Consider the following 17518-nt stretch of genomic DNA (forward strand, 5'->3'; position numbering starts at 1 on the left):
AGTGACGGGGATAATTAGATTTCTGTGGTGTAAGTGACGGGTATAATTAGATTTCCGTGGTGTAAGGGACGGTATAATTAGATTTCTGTTGTGTAAGTGACTTGTATAATTAGATTTCTGTGGTGTAAGGGACGGTATAGTGTAAGTGACGGGTATAATTAGATTTCCGTGGTGTAAGGGACGGTATAATTAGATTTCTGTTGTGTAAGTGACTTGTATAATTAGATTTCTGTGGTGTAAGTGACAGGTATAATTAGATTTCTGTGGTGTAAGGGACGGTATAATTAGATTAATGTGGTGTAAGGGACGGTATAATTAGATTTCTGTGGTGTAGGTGACGGTATAATTATATTTCTGTGGTGTAAGGGACGGTATAATTAGATTTCTGTGGTGTAGGTGAATTAGATTTCTGTTATGATAGTGACGGTATAATTATATATATGAGATGTTAGTGGCGGTATAATTATATATATGAGATGTTAGTGGCGGTATAATTATATATATGAGATGTTAGTGGCGGTATAATTATATATATGGGATATAAGTGTTGGTATAATTAGATTTCTGTTATGTAAGTGACGGTATAGTTATATATATGTGATGAAAGAGACGGTATAATTATATATATGGGATATAAGTGTTGGTATAATTAGATTTCTGTCGTGTTAGTGACAGTATAATTATATATATGTGACGTTAAAATTAGATTTCTGTGGTGTAAGTGACGGTATAATTAGATTTCTGTGATGTAATATGTAATGTAAGTGACGGGTATAATTAGATTAATGTGGTGTAAGTGACGGGTATAATTAGATTAATGTGGTGTAAGTGACGGTGTAATTAGATTTCTGTGGTGTAAGTGATGGAATAATTAGATAAATATGATATAAGTACCGATATAATTAGATTTGTATGATGTAAGTGACGGTATAATTAGATTTCTGTCGTGTTAGTGACAGTATAATTATATATATGTGATATAAGTGACGGTATACTTATACATATGAGATTTAAGTGACGGTATAATTATATATATGAGATGTTAGTGACGGTATAATTATATATATGTGATATAAGTGACGGTATAATTAGATTTCTGTTATGTAAGTGACGGTATAGTTATATATATGTGATGAAAGAGACGGTATAATTATATATATGTGATGTAAATGACGGTATAATTGGATTTCTATGGTGATGGTGACGTTAAAATTAGATTTCTGTGGTGTTAGTGACGGTATAATTAGATTTCTGTCGTGTAAGTGACGGTATAATTAGATATTTGTGATGTTAGTAATGGTATAATTAGATATATGTGATTTAAGTAACGGTATAAATTATATATATCTGATGAAAGTAACGGTATAATTAGCTGTAAGTGATGTAAGTGACGGTATAATTATATATATGTGATGTAAGTGACAGTATAATTATATATACATAATGTAAGTGACGGTATAATTATATATATGTGACGTAAGTGACTTTGTAATTAGATTTGTGATATGTGATGTAAGTGACGGTATAATTAGATGTTTGTGATGTAAGTGACGGTATAATTAGATTTCTGTGGTGTAAGTGACGGTATAATTAGATGTTTGTGATATAAGTGACGGTATAATTATATGTTTGTGATGTAAGTGACGGTATAATTAGATGTTTGTGATGTAAGCGACGGTATAATTATATATATGTGAAGTAAGTGACGGTATAATTGGATATCTGTGGTGTAAGTGACGGGTATAATTAGATTTCTGTGGTGTAAGGGACGGTATAATTATATTAATGTGGTGTAAGTGACGGGTATAATTATATTTCTGTGGTTTAAGGGACGGTATAATTATATTTTAATGTGGTGTAAGTGACGGGTATAATTATATTTCTGTGGTGTAAGGGACGGTATAATTATATTAATGTGGTGTAAGTGACGGGTATAATTAGATTTGTATGATGTAAGAGACGGTATAATTGGATTTCTGTTGTGTAAGTGATGGAATAATTAGATAAATAGGTGTGACGTAAGTGATGATATGATTGGATATCTGTGGTGTAAATGACGGTATAATTATATATATGTGATGTAAGTGACGGTATAATTATATATATGTGATGTTAGTGACGGTTTAATTAGATATCTGTGATGTTATATGTAATGTAAGTGACGGGTATAACTATATTTCTGTGGTGTAAGGGACGGTATAATTAGATTTATATGATGCAAGTGACGGTATAATTGGACTTTTATTGTGTAAGTGACTGTATATTTAGATGTATGTGATGTTTAATGAAAGATTTAGGTAAATAATGGTTTCTTTAAATATTCGTAGTGTAAGTGATGGATTCACGTATCTGTGATGTTTATGATTGCGATGATAGCATCCATTTTTACATTCAACACGTTTACGTGAAGAAGATATCCGTTCTGTCCTATTTAATGTGTTTCAAAATACAAACCAAAACGGTTTCCCAACAAAATATAAAATAACGTTATTTAATCATTTTTTAATATTGTATTTTAAAAATTTGATTAACAATACATATGTATAAACTATCTTATATAAATTTGTATATATTATTGACTTGTAAATACATCTTACTATAAAGTTACTTCCAACACATTTGAGTCGTTTTTTCTTATTGCATAAATACATTCTGATTGCCTCAGCATTTTCCCACAACACGTCCAGTGTGGCCCTCCTGGATATCCAGGGTGCGCATGCCAACATCCCCGAGACCCTGTAAGACATTGACACATATCACATAGCGGCACACAAGACCAAACAATTTGTTCTCAGTTTTATCAGCAAACGATTGACATGCAGATACAGTTCAAGAGACAGCAAACAACAAATGACACACTTGTTACCATTCAACATAGACTCGGCCGTAAACTGGACAGTATTATTGCAATTTCAGTTTTATACATAGGAAATATAATGCGGCGTGAACACACTAAGGACAGTATGGTAACTTGATGTCGATACCAAAACAAAAGGGAAACATCATGAACCAACACAAACACTGACATTCAGTATGGCTTTCGTAAAAGAGGACCGTGCGAAACAGAGCTAAAACAATCGACAGAGACGACCTCGAGCTCCTGCCCTTCAGTAAGGCGTTTGATAGGCCTAGTGTCTCCAACCAGAGACTACTAAAGTACAACACTACGGAATCGACAACGGCATCCACGGCTGACTTGATGCATTTTCGCACAACTGGAAACATTGCGTGAAATTTTACCAACTAACCATCAGCTACCATTTCTGCTACACATCATCGAATTGCCAGAATCAGTGGACTCTACCTTGCACGAATTCGCTGATAGTTGCATGAAAATCTCCGAAATGGGTGGACACCTTGCAAATACAGTTCAACCACGAGAAGTATGTTGCCGTGCACAGTAGCCATGCAAGTCTATTTACCAGCTACATTGAACACAAACTACACGCAGTAGTGACTGTACACTCTAGCAAGTGCATGGAAGTCACCATTTTATCATGTCTGTAATGGCGAATTCACACGAACAACATATCAGTACGAGTATCACGATCCATCGGCTTCCTCAAATGTCAATGTCCAGGCATATAACACGCTTGTCCGCCCAACACTAGAATATGCCGCCTCAGTCTTGGACCGATACACCTGAACCATACTAAAGAACCTGAGGAGGTACAGCGACGTGCCACAAAATTAGCAGTAGGGGACTTCAAATCGGAAGGAATTGCGTATTGGGAACATGATTTTTACCTCAGCTAGGTACCATTCATCACCACGTTGATTCCAGCCTACAACAACTATTTTAACAATCGGACTCCAGAACCAGAAGAGGAAGCCTTAGGTACCAAGACACCACTGTGGCTTGACGTTTTCATAGCTTCTTCCCAAGATCACCTGTTCTTGTTTACACCTGTCCAGGGTAAGAGATCACCTGTTCTTGTATACACCTGTCCAGGGTAGAGATCACCTGTTCTTGAATACACCTGTCCAGGGTATGAGATCACCTGTTCTTGTATACACCTGTCGAGGGTAAGAGATCACCTGTTCTTGTATACACCTGTCCAGAGTAAGAGATCACCTGTTCTTGTATACACCTGTCCAGAGTAAGAGATCACCTGTTCTTGTATACACCTGTCCAGGGTCTGAGATCACTTGTTCTTGTATACACCTGTCCAGGTTAAGAGATCACTTGTTCGTGTATACACCTGTCCAGGGTAAGAGATCACCTGTTCTTGTATTTGTCCAGAGTAAGAGATCACCTGTTCTTGTATACACCTGTCCAGAGTAAGAGATCACCTGTTCTTGTATACACCTGTCCAGGGTTTGAGATCACCTGTTCTTGTATACATATGTCCAGAGTAAGAGATCACCTGTTCTTGTATACATATGTCCAGGGTTTGAGATCACCTGTTCTTGTATACATATGTCCAGGGTAAGAGATCACCTGTTCTTGTATACACATGTCCAGGGTAAGAGATCACCTGTTCTTGTATACACCTGTCCAGGGTAAGAGATCACCTGTTCTTATAGAATGGAAGATTTACTGGCGTTTAGGTCCAGGTACAATCTACGGACCTCTTGGGCATCAGCAGGTCGCTAGGACACGGGAAGAAGACAGACATCGGAATCGACATTAAATAGCTAAAAAGCGTTTCGTAAGCCACATCCCATAATCATGACTCATGTTATATCAAGGAAATAATCAACGACCAATCAAATACCACAGCTGGAAATCAGGTGATAATGACGACCAATCAAAATAACTCAGATGGAAATCGGGTGATGATGACGACCAATCAAAATAATACAGCTGGAAATCAAGATGTGACGACGGCCGGAAATTTCTTCAACGTAGATTGAAGTATCTCAGACAGAAATCATTGGTAAACTTGACGCATTGATCCAGAAAATCCTGATACTTATAACAGGATATGGAATACCGAATCAACAGCGACCTGTAACTCCATAAATAGGGAAGGAGATGTTACTTGTGTGGAAGGAAAGTTAACGGTCAAGGTTTGTTTTTAATGAAGTGACTATTTTTGTAATTATGCCAAGAGATGATGCAGACGATATGAGGGGTATGTGTAGTTAGTAAAAAATAAAATTATGGTCGATCGCTTGTTCACAGTTATTTATCTCCTGCTCTATAAAACATCGGGGTTGTTGCCTAAACATTAGGGCAAAATTGTAAGTTTTATAGGTATGCTGGAGAACATATTAATACCTCAAATCAATGCATATGACTATATCTACATGCCACGTTCAAACTCACCATACTATAGCCGCTACATTGTTCAATTCGACTCTGTGTCGTCGGATCACATCATTAGCAGCTATCCTAACTTTATCAATATATATTAGCTAATCGGAATTACTCCCGGGAAAAAATTTACACATACGCTTTCTGTAATTGGTTTAGTAGACACAAATCACTATTGCATTTATAAATATGAATATTTCAAACTCCAAACAAAACTACTTCAGAATGCGCATGACCATACTCGCCTACAAATGGTATTGACAACGTAAGCGAAACGGTTCTTGTTTATAATGCATGCAAACTACAGATTTACTTTTAAATAGGAAAAAAAAAAAATCTTGAAATGAAGGCGACAGATACACATTGATTTTTTTTATGGCAGTCACTTAAAAAACAATAATGTGATGTTTTCATAAAACAATAATGTGATGTTTTCATTGTTAACAAGACATCTCATGAATTAAAAGAGGTATCATTTTCGTTTATAAGTATATCAGATATCTCCTAAAGTATATCAGATATCTTTGTATAGGTTGTAGAAAGCCATATCGATATAGTCCTGATTTGTTTTAAATGTATGCTTTTAAAACAATCTTTTTACTCTGACCATTACCTCGGACAATAGAACCACATCCGCATGGGACGTCCATCTTTCCCGCTGAGGAGCAGAACGTGCAGCACTGCCAAGTACCCGTATGTTCCCGCCATTTTGGTTTCACCTCAAACTTAAATGGACAGTCCTGTTATAACAGATACAATATGCCGATAGCCAGTAAAACAACAAGGTGTACTTTTTCAGTGAAATACACAAACATCAAGTGTTTTATGAGCAATGATAAGTATTTTTATACAAACTAAAATAAATATGAACTCACCGGTATATCTTGCTTGCCGACCATGACAAACAGCTGATGTTGACCCGACTGTCGGGGAGTAAAGGTCAGGTCGTAGGCAGCATCGTCCCGCTCACTCACCGTTACGGTCTGACGTCTGTCAACAGACACGTCGGTAACATATTGATTAATTATATCACACGACATTGTAACCGAACCATATACATTAGGCTTACTTCCATTCACAATACATCCATACAAATGTCATGAAAAACGGAAATCACTGCTAGCCTTTGTCATAAACCACAGTTAATAGATTATTGTCATAAAAGTTCAGTAACTGGATAATTGTCAAACGGGTCTAGCTACTGGCTTGTTGTCATACAGCTATAGTTACTGGCTTGTTGTCATACATCTATAGTTACTGGCTTATTGTCATAACAGTAATAGTAACTGGCTTATTGTGATACAGCTATAGTTACTGGCTTATTGTCATACAGCTATAGTTACTGGCCTATTGTCATACATCTATAGTTACTGGCTTGTTGTCATACAGCTATAGTTACTGGCTTATTGTCATACAGCCATAGTTACTGGCTTGTTGTCATACAGCTATACTTACTGGCTTATTGTCATAACAGTCATAGTAAATGGCTTATTGTCATACAGCTATAGTTACTGGCCTATTGTCATACAGATATAGTTACTGGCTAATTGTCATACAGTCATAGTTACTGGCTTATTGTCATACAGCTATATTTACTGGCTTGTTGTCATACAGCAATAGTAAATGGCTTATTGTCATACAGTCATAGTTACTGGCTTATTGTCATACAGTCATAGTTACTGATTTATTGTCATACAGCTATAGTTACTGGCTTATTGTCATAAAACTATAGTTACTGGCTTATTGTCATACAGCTATAGTTACTGGCTTATTCTCATACATCTATAGTTACTGGCTTATTGTCACAAAGCTAGAATTACTGGTTTATTGTCATACATCTATAGTAACTGGCGTATTGTCATACAGCTAGAATTACTGGCTTATTATCATACAGCTATAGTTACTGGCTTATTGTCATACAGCTATTGTTACTGGCTTGTTGTCATACAGCTATTGTTACTGGCTAATTGTCATACAGTCATAGTTACTGGCTTATTGTCATACAGCTATAGTTACTGGCCTATTGTCATACAGCTATAGTTACTGGCTTATTGTCATACAGCTATAGTTACTGGCTTGTTGTCATACAGTCATAGTTACTGGCTTGTTTTAATACAGCTATAGTTACTGGCTTATTGTCATAAAGCTAGAATTACTGGTTTATTGTCATACATCTATAGTTACTGGCTTATTGTCATACAGTTAGAATTACTGGCTTATTGTCATACAGCTATAGTTACTGGCTAATTGTCATACAGTCATAGTTACTGGCTTGTTGTCATACAGCTATAGTTACTGGCTTATTGTCATACAGCTAGAATTACTGGCTTATTGTCATACAGCTATAGTAACTGGCTTATTGTCATACAATCATAGTTACTGGCTTGTTGTCATACAGCTATAGTTACTGGCTTATTGTCATACAGCTAGAATTACTGGCTTATTGTCATACATATATAGTTACTGGCTTATTGTCATACAGCTAGAATTACTGGCTTATTGTCATACAGCTATAGTTACTGGCTAATTTTCATACAGTCATAGTAACTTGCGTCCGTCGTCAACTTTTTCTTTAAAACCTATCTCCTCCTAAACGCCAAAGAGGATTTCAACCAAATTCAGCATCACTAGGGGAGGGCAATCATTTCTTTAATAAATGAGGTTGGTTCGACCCCTGAGGCCACGGGGGGCGGGGCCCTGAAGGGGAACTTCGCCATATTTGCTTTAAAACGCATCTCCTCCTAAACACCAGAGAGGATTTCAACCAAATTCAGTCTGAAGCATCACTAGGGGAGGGCAATCATTTCTTCAATAAATGATGTTGGTTCTACCCCTGAGGCTAGGAAGACCGGGCCTCAAAGAGGAAAATTATCTAATATTTTGCTTTAAGACGCTAATATCCCCTAATTGCCTGCAACCATTTCTTAATTGAATGAGGTTGATCTGACCCCTGCGGTCCTAACAAATGGTACAGCTAGATTATCATATTCTATGGTGTAGTTTTCATAAATTGTTAAAAATTGGTTTCTAGGTTTATAAAAGCTTATAGTTGAATGAAAATTTAAGTATTGTCTAATTACACCCTGTAATATGACATATTACTTATTTCAAAATCTGTTAACATGGCAACTCATTGGAGGCCCCTGATTAGTTGAAAGTCAGATATTGTGGTCCCAGTTGGGTTAGAACATAGATCTTGCTGGATTTGAGGAAATTTCAAATAAAGATGTACAAATGCATTCAGTTGTAATGACTTAAATATAAAACCAGGTGAGCGATACAGGTCCAATGGACCTCTTGTTACAGAGTTTTAGTAACTGGCTTATGGTCACACATTTATAGTTACTGGCTTACTGTCATAGAGTTAAAGTTACTGGCTTATTGTCACACAGTTAAAGTATCTGGCTTACTGCCGTACAGATCTAATTACTGCTGCTAAAACGAATAAACACAATCCTCATACAGGGAAGGTTTGGTTCTCTTACGTACCGATACACACACAATTCACAGTGTCTGGCAATGTACTGCAGTATAAAGATCGTTGTTCAAGCAAGATTGCAAAAAAAAACACCATTGCTTTATCTGAAATTAGCAAAAGATTTATCTTGTATTTCAAGCTTTATCTATATACATATTTAATTTCAGTTAAGCTCGGCTGATTCCTGAATCCTCGGTATCGTAACCCACGCAGGTTTCACCACGTCTGTACACACAAATATCGTAAGTTCTGGGCACTCGACACACGCGGAAATGGGGAAAGTTTGCTTCATGGTAAATTCCTGTTTAGTCACACAAATTGTATACATTTATCACAACAAAAAATGCGGCAATCTTTTTAAAGAATGCTATGTATCTACAAGACATGTGTTAGTATAGAATATCCACAAAACTCAATGCTGGTAGGCTAGACGTTCTCAATGCTGGTAGGCTAGACGTTCTCCAGGCCAGGCAAGAGTGCTTATCGCGTTTAAACATACTCGAGTGAAATTGTGGAGTTTAAATAGTGACGCTTTGCCACGGTCACAGCTAATGTTACGGAGTATTATTCCTGTCCCGATAACAGCTAATGTTACGGAGTATTACTCCTGTCCCGATTACAGCTAATGTTACGGAGTATAATTCCTGTCCCGATTACAGCTAATGTTACGGAGTATAATTCCTGTCCCGATTACAGCTAATGTTACGGAGCATTACTCCTGTCACGATTACAGCTAATGTTACGGAGTATTACTCCTGTCCCGCTTACAGCTAATGTTACGGAGTATTACTCCTGGCACGATTACAGCTAATGATATGGAGTATAACTCCTGTCACGATTACTGCTAATGATATGGAGTATTACTCCTGTCACGATTACAGCTAATGTTACGGAGTATTACTCCTTTCCCGATTACAGCTAATGTTACGGAGTATTATTCCTGTCCCGATAACAGCTAATGTTACGGAGTATTACTCCTGTCCCGATTAGAGCTAATGTTACGGAGTATTACTCCTGTCCCGATTAGAGCTAATGTTACGGAGTATTACTCCTGTCCCGATTAGAGCTAATGTTACGGAGTATTACTCCTGTCCCGATTAGAGCTAATGTTACGGAGTATTACTCCTGTCCCGATTACAGCTAATTTTACGGAGTATTACTCCTGTCCCGATTACAGCTAATTTTACGGAGTATTCCTCCTGTCCCGATTACAGCTAATGTTACGGAGTATAATTCCTGCCCCGATTACAGCTAATGTTACGGAGTATTACTCCTGGCACGATTACAGCTAATGATATGGAGTATAACTCCTGTCACGATTACAGCTAATGATATGAAGTATTACTCCTGTCACGATTACAGCTATTGCTATGGATTATTACTCCTGTCACGATTACAGCTAATGATAAGGAGAATAACTCCTGTCACGATTACAGCTAATGATATTTTGCCACGGTCACAGCTAATGTTACGGAGTATTATTCCTGTCCCGATAACAGCTAATGTTACGGAGTATTACTCCTGTCCCGATTAGAGCTAATGTTACGGAGTATTACTCCTGTCCCGCTTACAGCTAATGTTACGGAGTATTACTCCTGTCACGATTACAGCTAATGTTACGGAGTATTACTCCTGTTCCGATTACAGCTAATGTTACGGAGTATTACTCCTTTCCCGATTACAGCTAATGTTACGGAGTATTATTCCTGTCCCGATAACAGCTAATGTTACGGAGTATTACTCCTGTCCCGCTTACAGCTAATGTTACGGAGTATTACTCCTGTCCCGATTAGAGCTAATGTTACGGAGTATTACTCCTGTCCCGCTTACAGCTAATGTTACGGAGTATTACTCCTGTCCCGCTTACAGCTAATGTTACGGAGTATTACTCCTGGCACGATTACAGCTAATGATATGGAGTATAACTCCTGTCACGATTACAGCTAATGATATGGAGGATTACTCCTGTCACGATTACAGCTATTGCTATGGATTATTACTCCTGTCACGATTACAGCTTATGATATGGAGTATTACTCCTGTCACGATTACAGCTAATGATATGGAGTATAACACTTCCCGCGGTTCCTGCTAATGTTCAGAAGGTATTACTTGTCACTCGCAGTACAAAACAGAAAATTGCTTTGTTACACATCGAACAAAACAGAACATTGCTTTGTCACGCATCGTACAAAACAGAGCATTGCTTTGTCACGCATCGTACAAAACAGAACGTTGCTTTGTCACGCATCGTACAAAACAGAACGTTGCTTTGTCCCGCATCGTACAAAACAGAACGTTGCTTTGTCCCGCATCGTACAAAACAGAACGTTGCTTTGTCACGCATCGTACAATACAGACCGTTGCGTTGTCGCGCGTCGTTCAAAACAGAACATTGCTTTGTTACGCATCGTAACTGCCTTGTAACCATGTTAACAATTTAAGAACTTTGACGGTCACAACTGCAAGTTTCCTTTTCTTTTCAGAGCCTTACCGATGTCCGTTAACACCACATTTCAGCCACGCACAGAGCCCTTGAGCATTTGGGAACGCTGCGCCCTCTGCATCCTTGGTTGTCAATGTTACGGTACTAGGAATGTCGACTTGGGCGCTGGTTAAATCTGTCAACAGAGCGATAACTATTCATGAATACTGATGCTATTTAAAAATAATGACATTCGTCTAATTTACTAAGAATAACAAGTATAACATAACTAAAGAAACCTTCCCTTCCCTTACTCTCTCAGTTAACTTCTGACGTCACATTACCAGAATTAACGCAACTTGTTTACGTATAAGGGTCAAAAATATGTTTACCTTCCTAAAGACTTATTTGAAATAAAATATGTAAATACGTTATCAGAAGTGAACGAAATCCCGTACTAACACTATAGGGAGTATTGCCAGTTCTGTTGTTGTGTGTGGTTTATTTTTTGTATCTCATTAGGACAGTAATACCCAGTCGATCCAGATCGTTACAGAAATTCTCCATCATTACAAGAATGAGCACAGCACATGGCTGATCAGATACACAGCTCTAAGCCTGGCACGTTTGCACTAATTGTATACATGGGCACAGAAGCAAGTTTGTACGACGACGATGTAATCACTATAATGTGATAGGGGAGCTCTATATGGCAATATCCACTACCTCTCCTCCTTATTAACATTTCCCTATGTACAATATCCACTACCTCTCCTCCTTACTAACATTGCCCTATGTACAATATCCACTAACTCTCCTCCTTACTAACATTTCCCTATGTACAATATCCACTACCCCTCCTCCTTACTAACATTGCCCTATGTACAATATCCACTAACTCTCCTCCTTACTAACATTTCCCTATGTACAATATCCCCTTCCCCCCCTCCTTACTAACATTTCCCTATGTACAATATCCCCTTCCCCCCCTCCTTACTAACATTTCCCTATGTACAATATCCACTACCTCGCCTCCTTACTAACATTGCCCTATGTACAATATCCACTACCTCTCCTCCTTATTAACATTTCCCTATGTACAATATCCACTACCTCTCCTCCTTATTAACATTTCCCTATGTACAATATCCACAACCTCTCCTCCTTACTAACATTTCCCTATGTACAATATCCACTACCTCCCCTCCTTACTAACATTTCCCTATGTACAATATCCACTACCCCTCCTCCTTACTAACATTGCCCTATGTACAATATCCACTACCTCTCCTCCTTATTAACATTTCCCTATGTACAATATCCACTACCTCCCCTCCTTACTAACATTTCCCTATGTACAATATCCCCTTCCCCCCCTCCTTACTAACATTTCCCTATGTACAATATCCACTATCTCTCCTCCTTACTAACATTGCCCTATGTACAATATCCACCGACGACGATGTAATCACTATAATGTGATAGGGGAGCTCTATATGGCAATATCCACTACCTCTCCTCCTTATTAACACTTCCCTATGTACAATATCCACTACCTCTCCTCCTTACTGACATTGCCCTATGTACAATATCCACTACCTCTCCTCCTTATTAACATTTCCCTATGTACAATATCCACTTCCTCTCCTCCTTACTAACATTTCCCTATGTACAATATCCACTCCCTCTCCTCCTTACTAACATTTCCCTATGTACAATATCCACTACCTCGCCTCCTTACTAACATTGCCCTATGTACAATATCCACCGACGACGATGTAATCACTATAATGTGATAGGGGAGCTCTATATGGCAATATCCACTACCTCTCCTCCTTATTAACACTTCCCTATGTACAATATCCACTACCTCTCCTCCTTATTAACATTTCCCTATGTACAATATCCACTCCCTCTCCTCCTTACTAACATTTCCCTATGTACATGGCAATATCCACTACCTCTCCTCCTTATTAACATTTCCCTATGTACAATATCCACTACCTCCCCTCCTTACTAACATTTCCCTATGTACAATATCCACTACCTCTCCTCCTTATTAACATTTCCCTATGTACAATATCCACTCCCTCTCCTCCTTACTAACATTTCCCTATGTACATGGCAATATCCACTACCTCTCCTCCTTATTAACATTTCCCTATGTACAATATCCACTACCTCTCCTCCTTATTAACATTTCCCTATGTACAATATCCACTACCTCGCCTCCTTACTAACATTGCCCTATGTACAATATCCACTTCCTCTCCTCCTTACTAACATTTCCCTATGTACAATATCCCCTTCCCCCCCTCCTTACTAACATTTCCCTATGTACAATATCCCCTTCCCCCCCTCCTTACTAACATTTCCCTATGTACAATATCCACTCCCTCTCCTCCTTACTAACATTTCCCTATGTACAATATCCACTACCTATATGGATTATAGCCCCATGAATAGTGATAAACAAATTGGCTCTGGGTCTTGTGCCGTTTACTTTACTGTGTAAGTGTTCTAATCCCAGACACAGGAACCAAACAACTGTTTCTGTTTGTATGTTTGGTGTGTAGAGAGTAATATTAGACGTATTAAATTGCCAGGTCCCTGTGGTCTCACATTGGTCAGTAGATCAATCGGGCCATTCATCATGATAAATCCCTCGACGTTTATCTCGATAGACTCCCACTTACTAGCACTGTAAGCTATTACACTATCGCTTGTTGTAAATAGTCGCAGTGTGTGATTAGTTCCTGTCCGCTAAGTATACGCGCTCTTGACCATATATATTAGACTTGCTCAAGACCACAGATAAGAAAATAATCATTTAGACTGAAATATACATAAGGCATAAAGGGAAAGGGTGTTATACGTTATTGGATATTTCTATTCTAATGCCGTATCTTTTTACAACAAATCTCGAGCTCAGTGTGACACTACTGGTGACGAGCGCTATCAGCAGCTGAGATGTCAGATAGTATCAAAAAGGACCACGGGCGGTTCCTAAACTTAAAAGACGTATATGTGAAGGTGTGTTTGGACATAACTTACCTGTTGTTGACACGTGACATTTACGGGGACACACTTGTGATCCCTGCACTTGTCCAAACATCTGGAAGTTTTCAAACACTTCTGCTTTTACTTCTGGACAAAAAGTAAACGTTGTGTCTATGGGAACACACTCATGTGTCGAAATATCTATAAGCTTGTTCAATCTGATTGACACGGTTGTTTCCAATGCTGCAATTTCACTCTCCGTACCATATAAGGACAAATCGTCAGCGATGCTACAACCATTCTCAAAGCTGCTAAGTAACTGACACAGATGGTTTTCTTGTTGTTGTACCTTTGTCTCTTTTGCCTGTAGAACGGTGCTGACTTGCTGTAACAGGGACTTCCGGTGTAGCTCCACGGCCTTGATGAAGGAATCTATAAACAGGCCGATCTCTTTGGTTACCGCTTGTGCATTCTCATTGAGTTCCTTTTTTGTTGACGGAATATTATCCAGAATTTTTTGGATATCATCTTTCCTATGAATGGCATCCTGCGAAAGTTGACGTAGCGCGGTGACGTCACAAGAGGTGTCGCTTGCCCGACGTTCTGCGGTTCCCGGGGTAGACATACTCACCAGTCGGTGACGATTTGTTCTCCTCTGACGCCTGTGAGAATCGGCGCACAGCTGACATAAGTCGCTCGCACAGTCGACACACGTAACCATGGCAATAGCGCGCTCCTCCTCACAACAAAAATCGCATAACACCGCTGGGGGCCTCTGAATTTCTCCGACATTTCTTTTTATCCTTTTAATACTTTCACTTTTAGCAGATATCAGCGAGTTTGGCGGTAAATTTTCAACGTCTGTAGATATTACCATGCGTACCGCACATAAGGGACAGTTCAACAGAAGCTGTGTATGCCCATTTGTACGTTTTACTTGTTCTTCTGGACCCCCGGGACAGAGCAGGGTGTATATACAATGTAAACAAGCGGAATGGAGACAGGGTAATACCCGGGGGTCCGTATAACTGTTCCCACACACGGGACACGTGGTACTTAAGTCAACATGCCCTACAATCCCGTTCCCTGGGAGACACGAGGTTTCATTAAGTTCATTTGCAGGTCGATTGGAGCCTTTAATATTGGTAACCATGGTATTACACGCGGATATTCTCGTCGGAGGTTCAGTTGGATTGATTTCCTCCTCCGAGCTTTTTGTTATAGGTGTTAACGTTAACGTGATAGAACTCCTTACCTTTGCAGCACTACCATTCTCACCTGTCACCTGGGCTACTCTCACACCGCGCTCACAGGCTACCTCAGTCGCCTCCGAGCCGTAACCGGCTTCTGCGGGAGTTATTTTTATCCCATCTGGCTCCTTTTCTGTAGTGTCTGTTACCTTTCCGGGTTCTTCTGTTACGTCATCATTAAGCCGTAGCTCAGCCACACACTCGTCAATAAAATCCATACTTGTCTTTGTCGTTTCCATGTCAACACAAGTTTAGCTCTCTCTTCACCAGAGCTTACTCTTACACCTGTCGTGGGGATCCTTTATCTAGTTCATTCTTCACATACCTGCCATATGGGACCTCTTTATACCTTACTTTTCACAACGTTCTTACGTAGCTAACAAAGAGCTCATTATACTTACTTAACTGCCGTGCACTTGGAGCTATTATAGAGTTCACTATTCATATCACCGTTTTTGGATCCTTGCTCTATAGATGATTTCTTTTTATAGAACTGTCGAATAGAGCTTCTTGTGGAGACAATACGAAGTTTTTTCAAAGCATTGTCGTCTGGAGAATCTTTAGAGCTCACTCTTCACATAATTGTCATATCGAGTCTCTTTAGTTCAATAACCTGCATGAAGAGAAATACGTAAAGCATTTAAGTATGGATCATTGTTCAGCACTGCCGTAACTAACTTCTAGTCACAAAAAGTACACTAGCTTTTCGTTAGGAGTCAGTTTTAAGTAGGGGATCATTGTTGGCGCACTGTTGTATTGAACCTCTATTCACAATACTGTCGTAGTTAACTACACGACTCGTTACCTTTGTAGTTCATCCAACTGTTACGGTTTGTGCTGTTAAATGGACATCCCGTGTAGTCAACTCTGGTCAGCATCACACATGCACGTGTGTCGCGCATCAGGTATCTGCGTGAACCCACCTGTTCTGTTCTCCGATCACACGTCGAACCTACCCTCCAGGAATCTCACTCGCACTCCACTCTCACACTATGTAATCAGGCCCTCAGTATAACAGAGGCACGGCGCTCCAACAGACACGTTTACTTAGCCCCCAGTCACTGCCTCGCGCCAGTGTTACAGGAGTGTGTATCCCGGGCCAGTATTTACATTGTGTCCAGAGGCCATGAAAGAGTCAAAGGTCAAAAGATACACTTCTCCTTTCATCGGGGACCTTTCATATGGTGAAACGTTCACAGCCCTGCAGGGGAGTGACTAACGCATCGACCGTGACCGGGCTCGCTGACACTTCACACTGTATAGATATTCTGCTAACATGATAAGCCACCTACAATTAAGGGAAGGAAAATATTTACGCCGACAAAAATTGGGTTTCCGATGTTTTCTAGTGAGATTTTATAAAGTAATATCATTGCATTTTGTTGCATGTTTTTTGTTATCTTTCCCAAAGTTAATAACAATACAATTACACTCACCTATTACCATTCCTTACATACACATACATAGTAGTCAGCCGAAACATAGTAGTCAGCTGAAACATGGACACTGCTCTCCTTACATTTTATCATACTTCAATATCCAAGCTGGACGGCATCTTCCCTAGAGAAACACCAGTGTGAATATACAACCACCAGTGTGAATAAGTACATGGTGCAGTGGGTTATATTTACAATATTTTAAGTTATCTATTAGCAGCACATTTTAACAGAAGATGAGAGGCGGTATGACTAACACAAGCAGGCGTCATTCTCGCGAACTGTGTAAGATATACCCCGGAAATAGCGGGGTTAGATGTTACTTACTTCCACAGACATTTGAAATACAGGTCTCAGCTGTTGAACCTATTATTAGACATGCTAAAGTGTTTTCTCAATATCCCACCTCTATTTTTAGCGTAAGCATTTTTATCGTAGTGTTTATATTTAGTATAGCGTGTAATTTGTAGATAATTTAAATGTGCATTAGCGGATGTATATATATAAAATTTAAATCGGTATCAGTGTATAATTCTGTATTATGTTATATGCACGTGCATTGTAGTGAAGCTATAAATATATATATAAATTTATAAAAAACAAAAGTTTCTTCAACGTACCTAGCGCTTTCTCCTCTTTAGAGGTTCCCCAGGGGAACTATCCTTTTCA

General features: G+C 38.9%; 1 protein-coding gene across 1 annotated transcript; it reads right to left on the reverse strand.

Moving 5' to 3' along the window:
- Positions 1-1849: 1849 nt before the first annotated feature.
- LOC110458511 (tripartite motif-containing protein 45-like) lies at positions 1850-16656 on the reverse strand. Its single transcript, XM_021510244.1, has 5 exons — positions 14218-16656; positions 11233-11359; positions 6136-6250; positions 5874-6000; positions 1850-2736 (listed from the first exon to the last, which is right to left on the reverse strand). Exons 1-5 carry the CDS (start codon positions 15650-15652, stop codon positions 2597-2599), a joined length of 1944 nt encoding a protein of 647 aa, XP_021365919.1. The 5' UTR covers positions 15653-16656; the 3' UTR covers positions 1850-2596.
- Positions 16657-17518: the final 862 nt, after the last annotated feature.

This window comes from Mizuhopecten yessoensis, unplaced genomic scaffold (genome assembly GCF_002113885.1).
Source record: "Mizuhopecten yessoensis strain PY_sf001 unplaced genomic scaffold, ASM211388v2 scaffold9637, whole genome shotgun sequence".
NCBI lineage: Eukaryota > Metazoa > Mollusca > Bivalvia > Pectinida > Pectinidae > Mizuhopecten > Mizuhopecten yessoensis.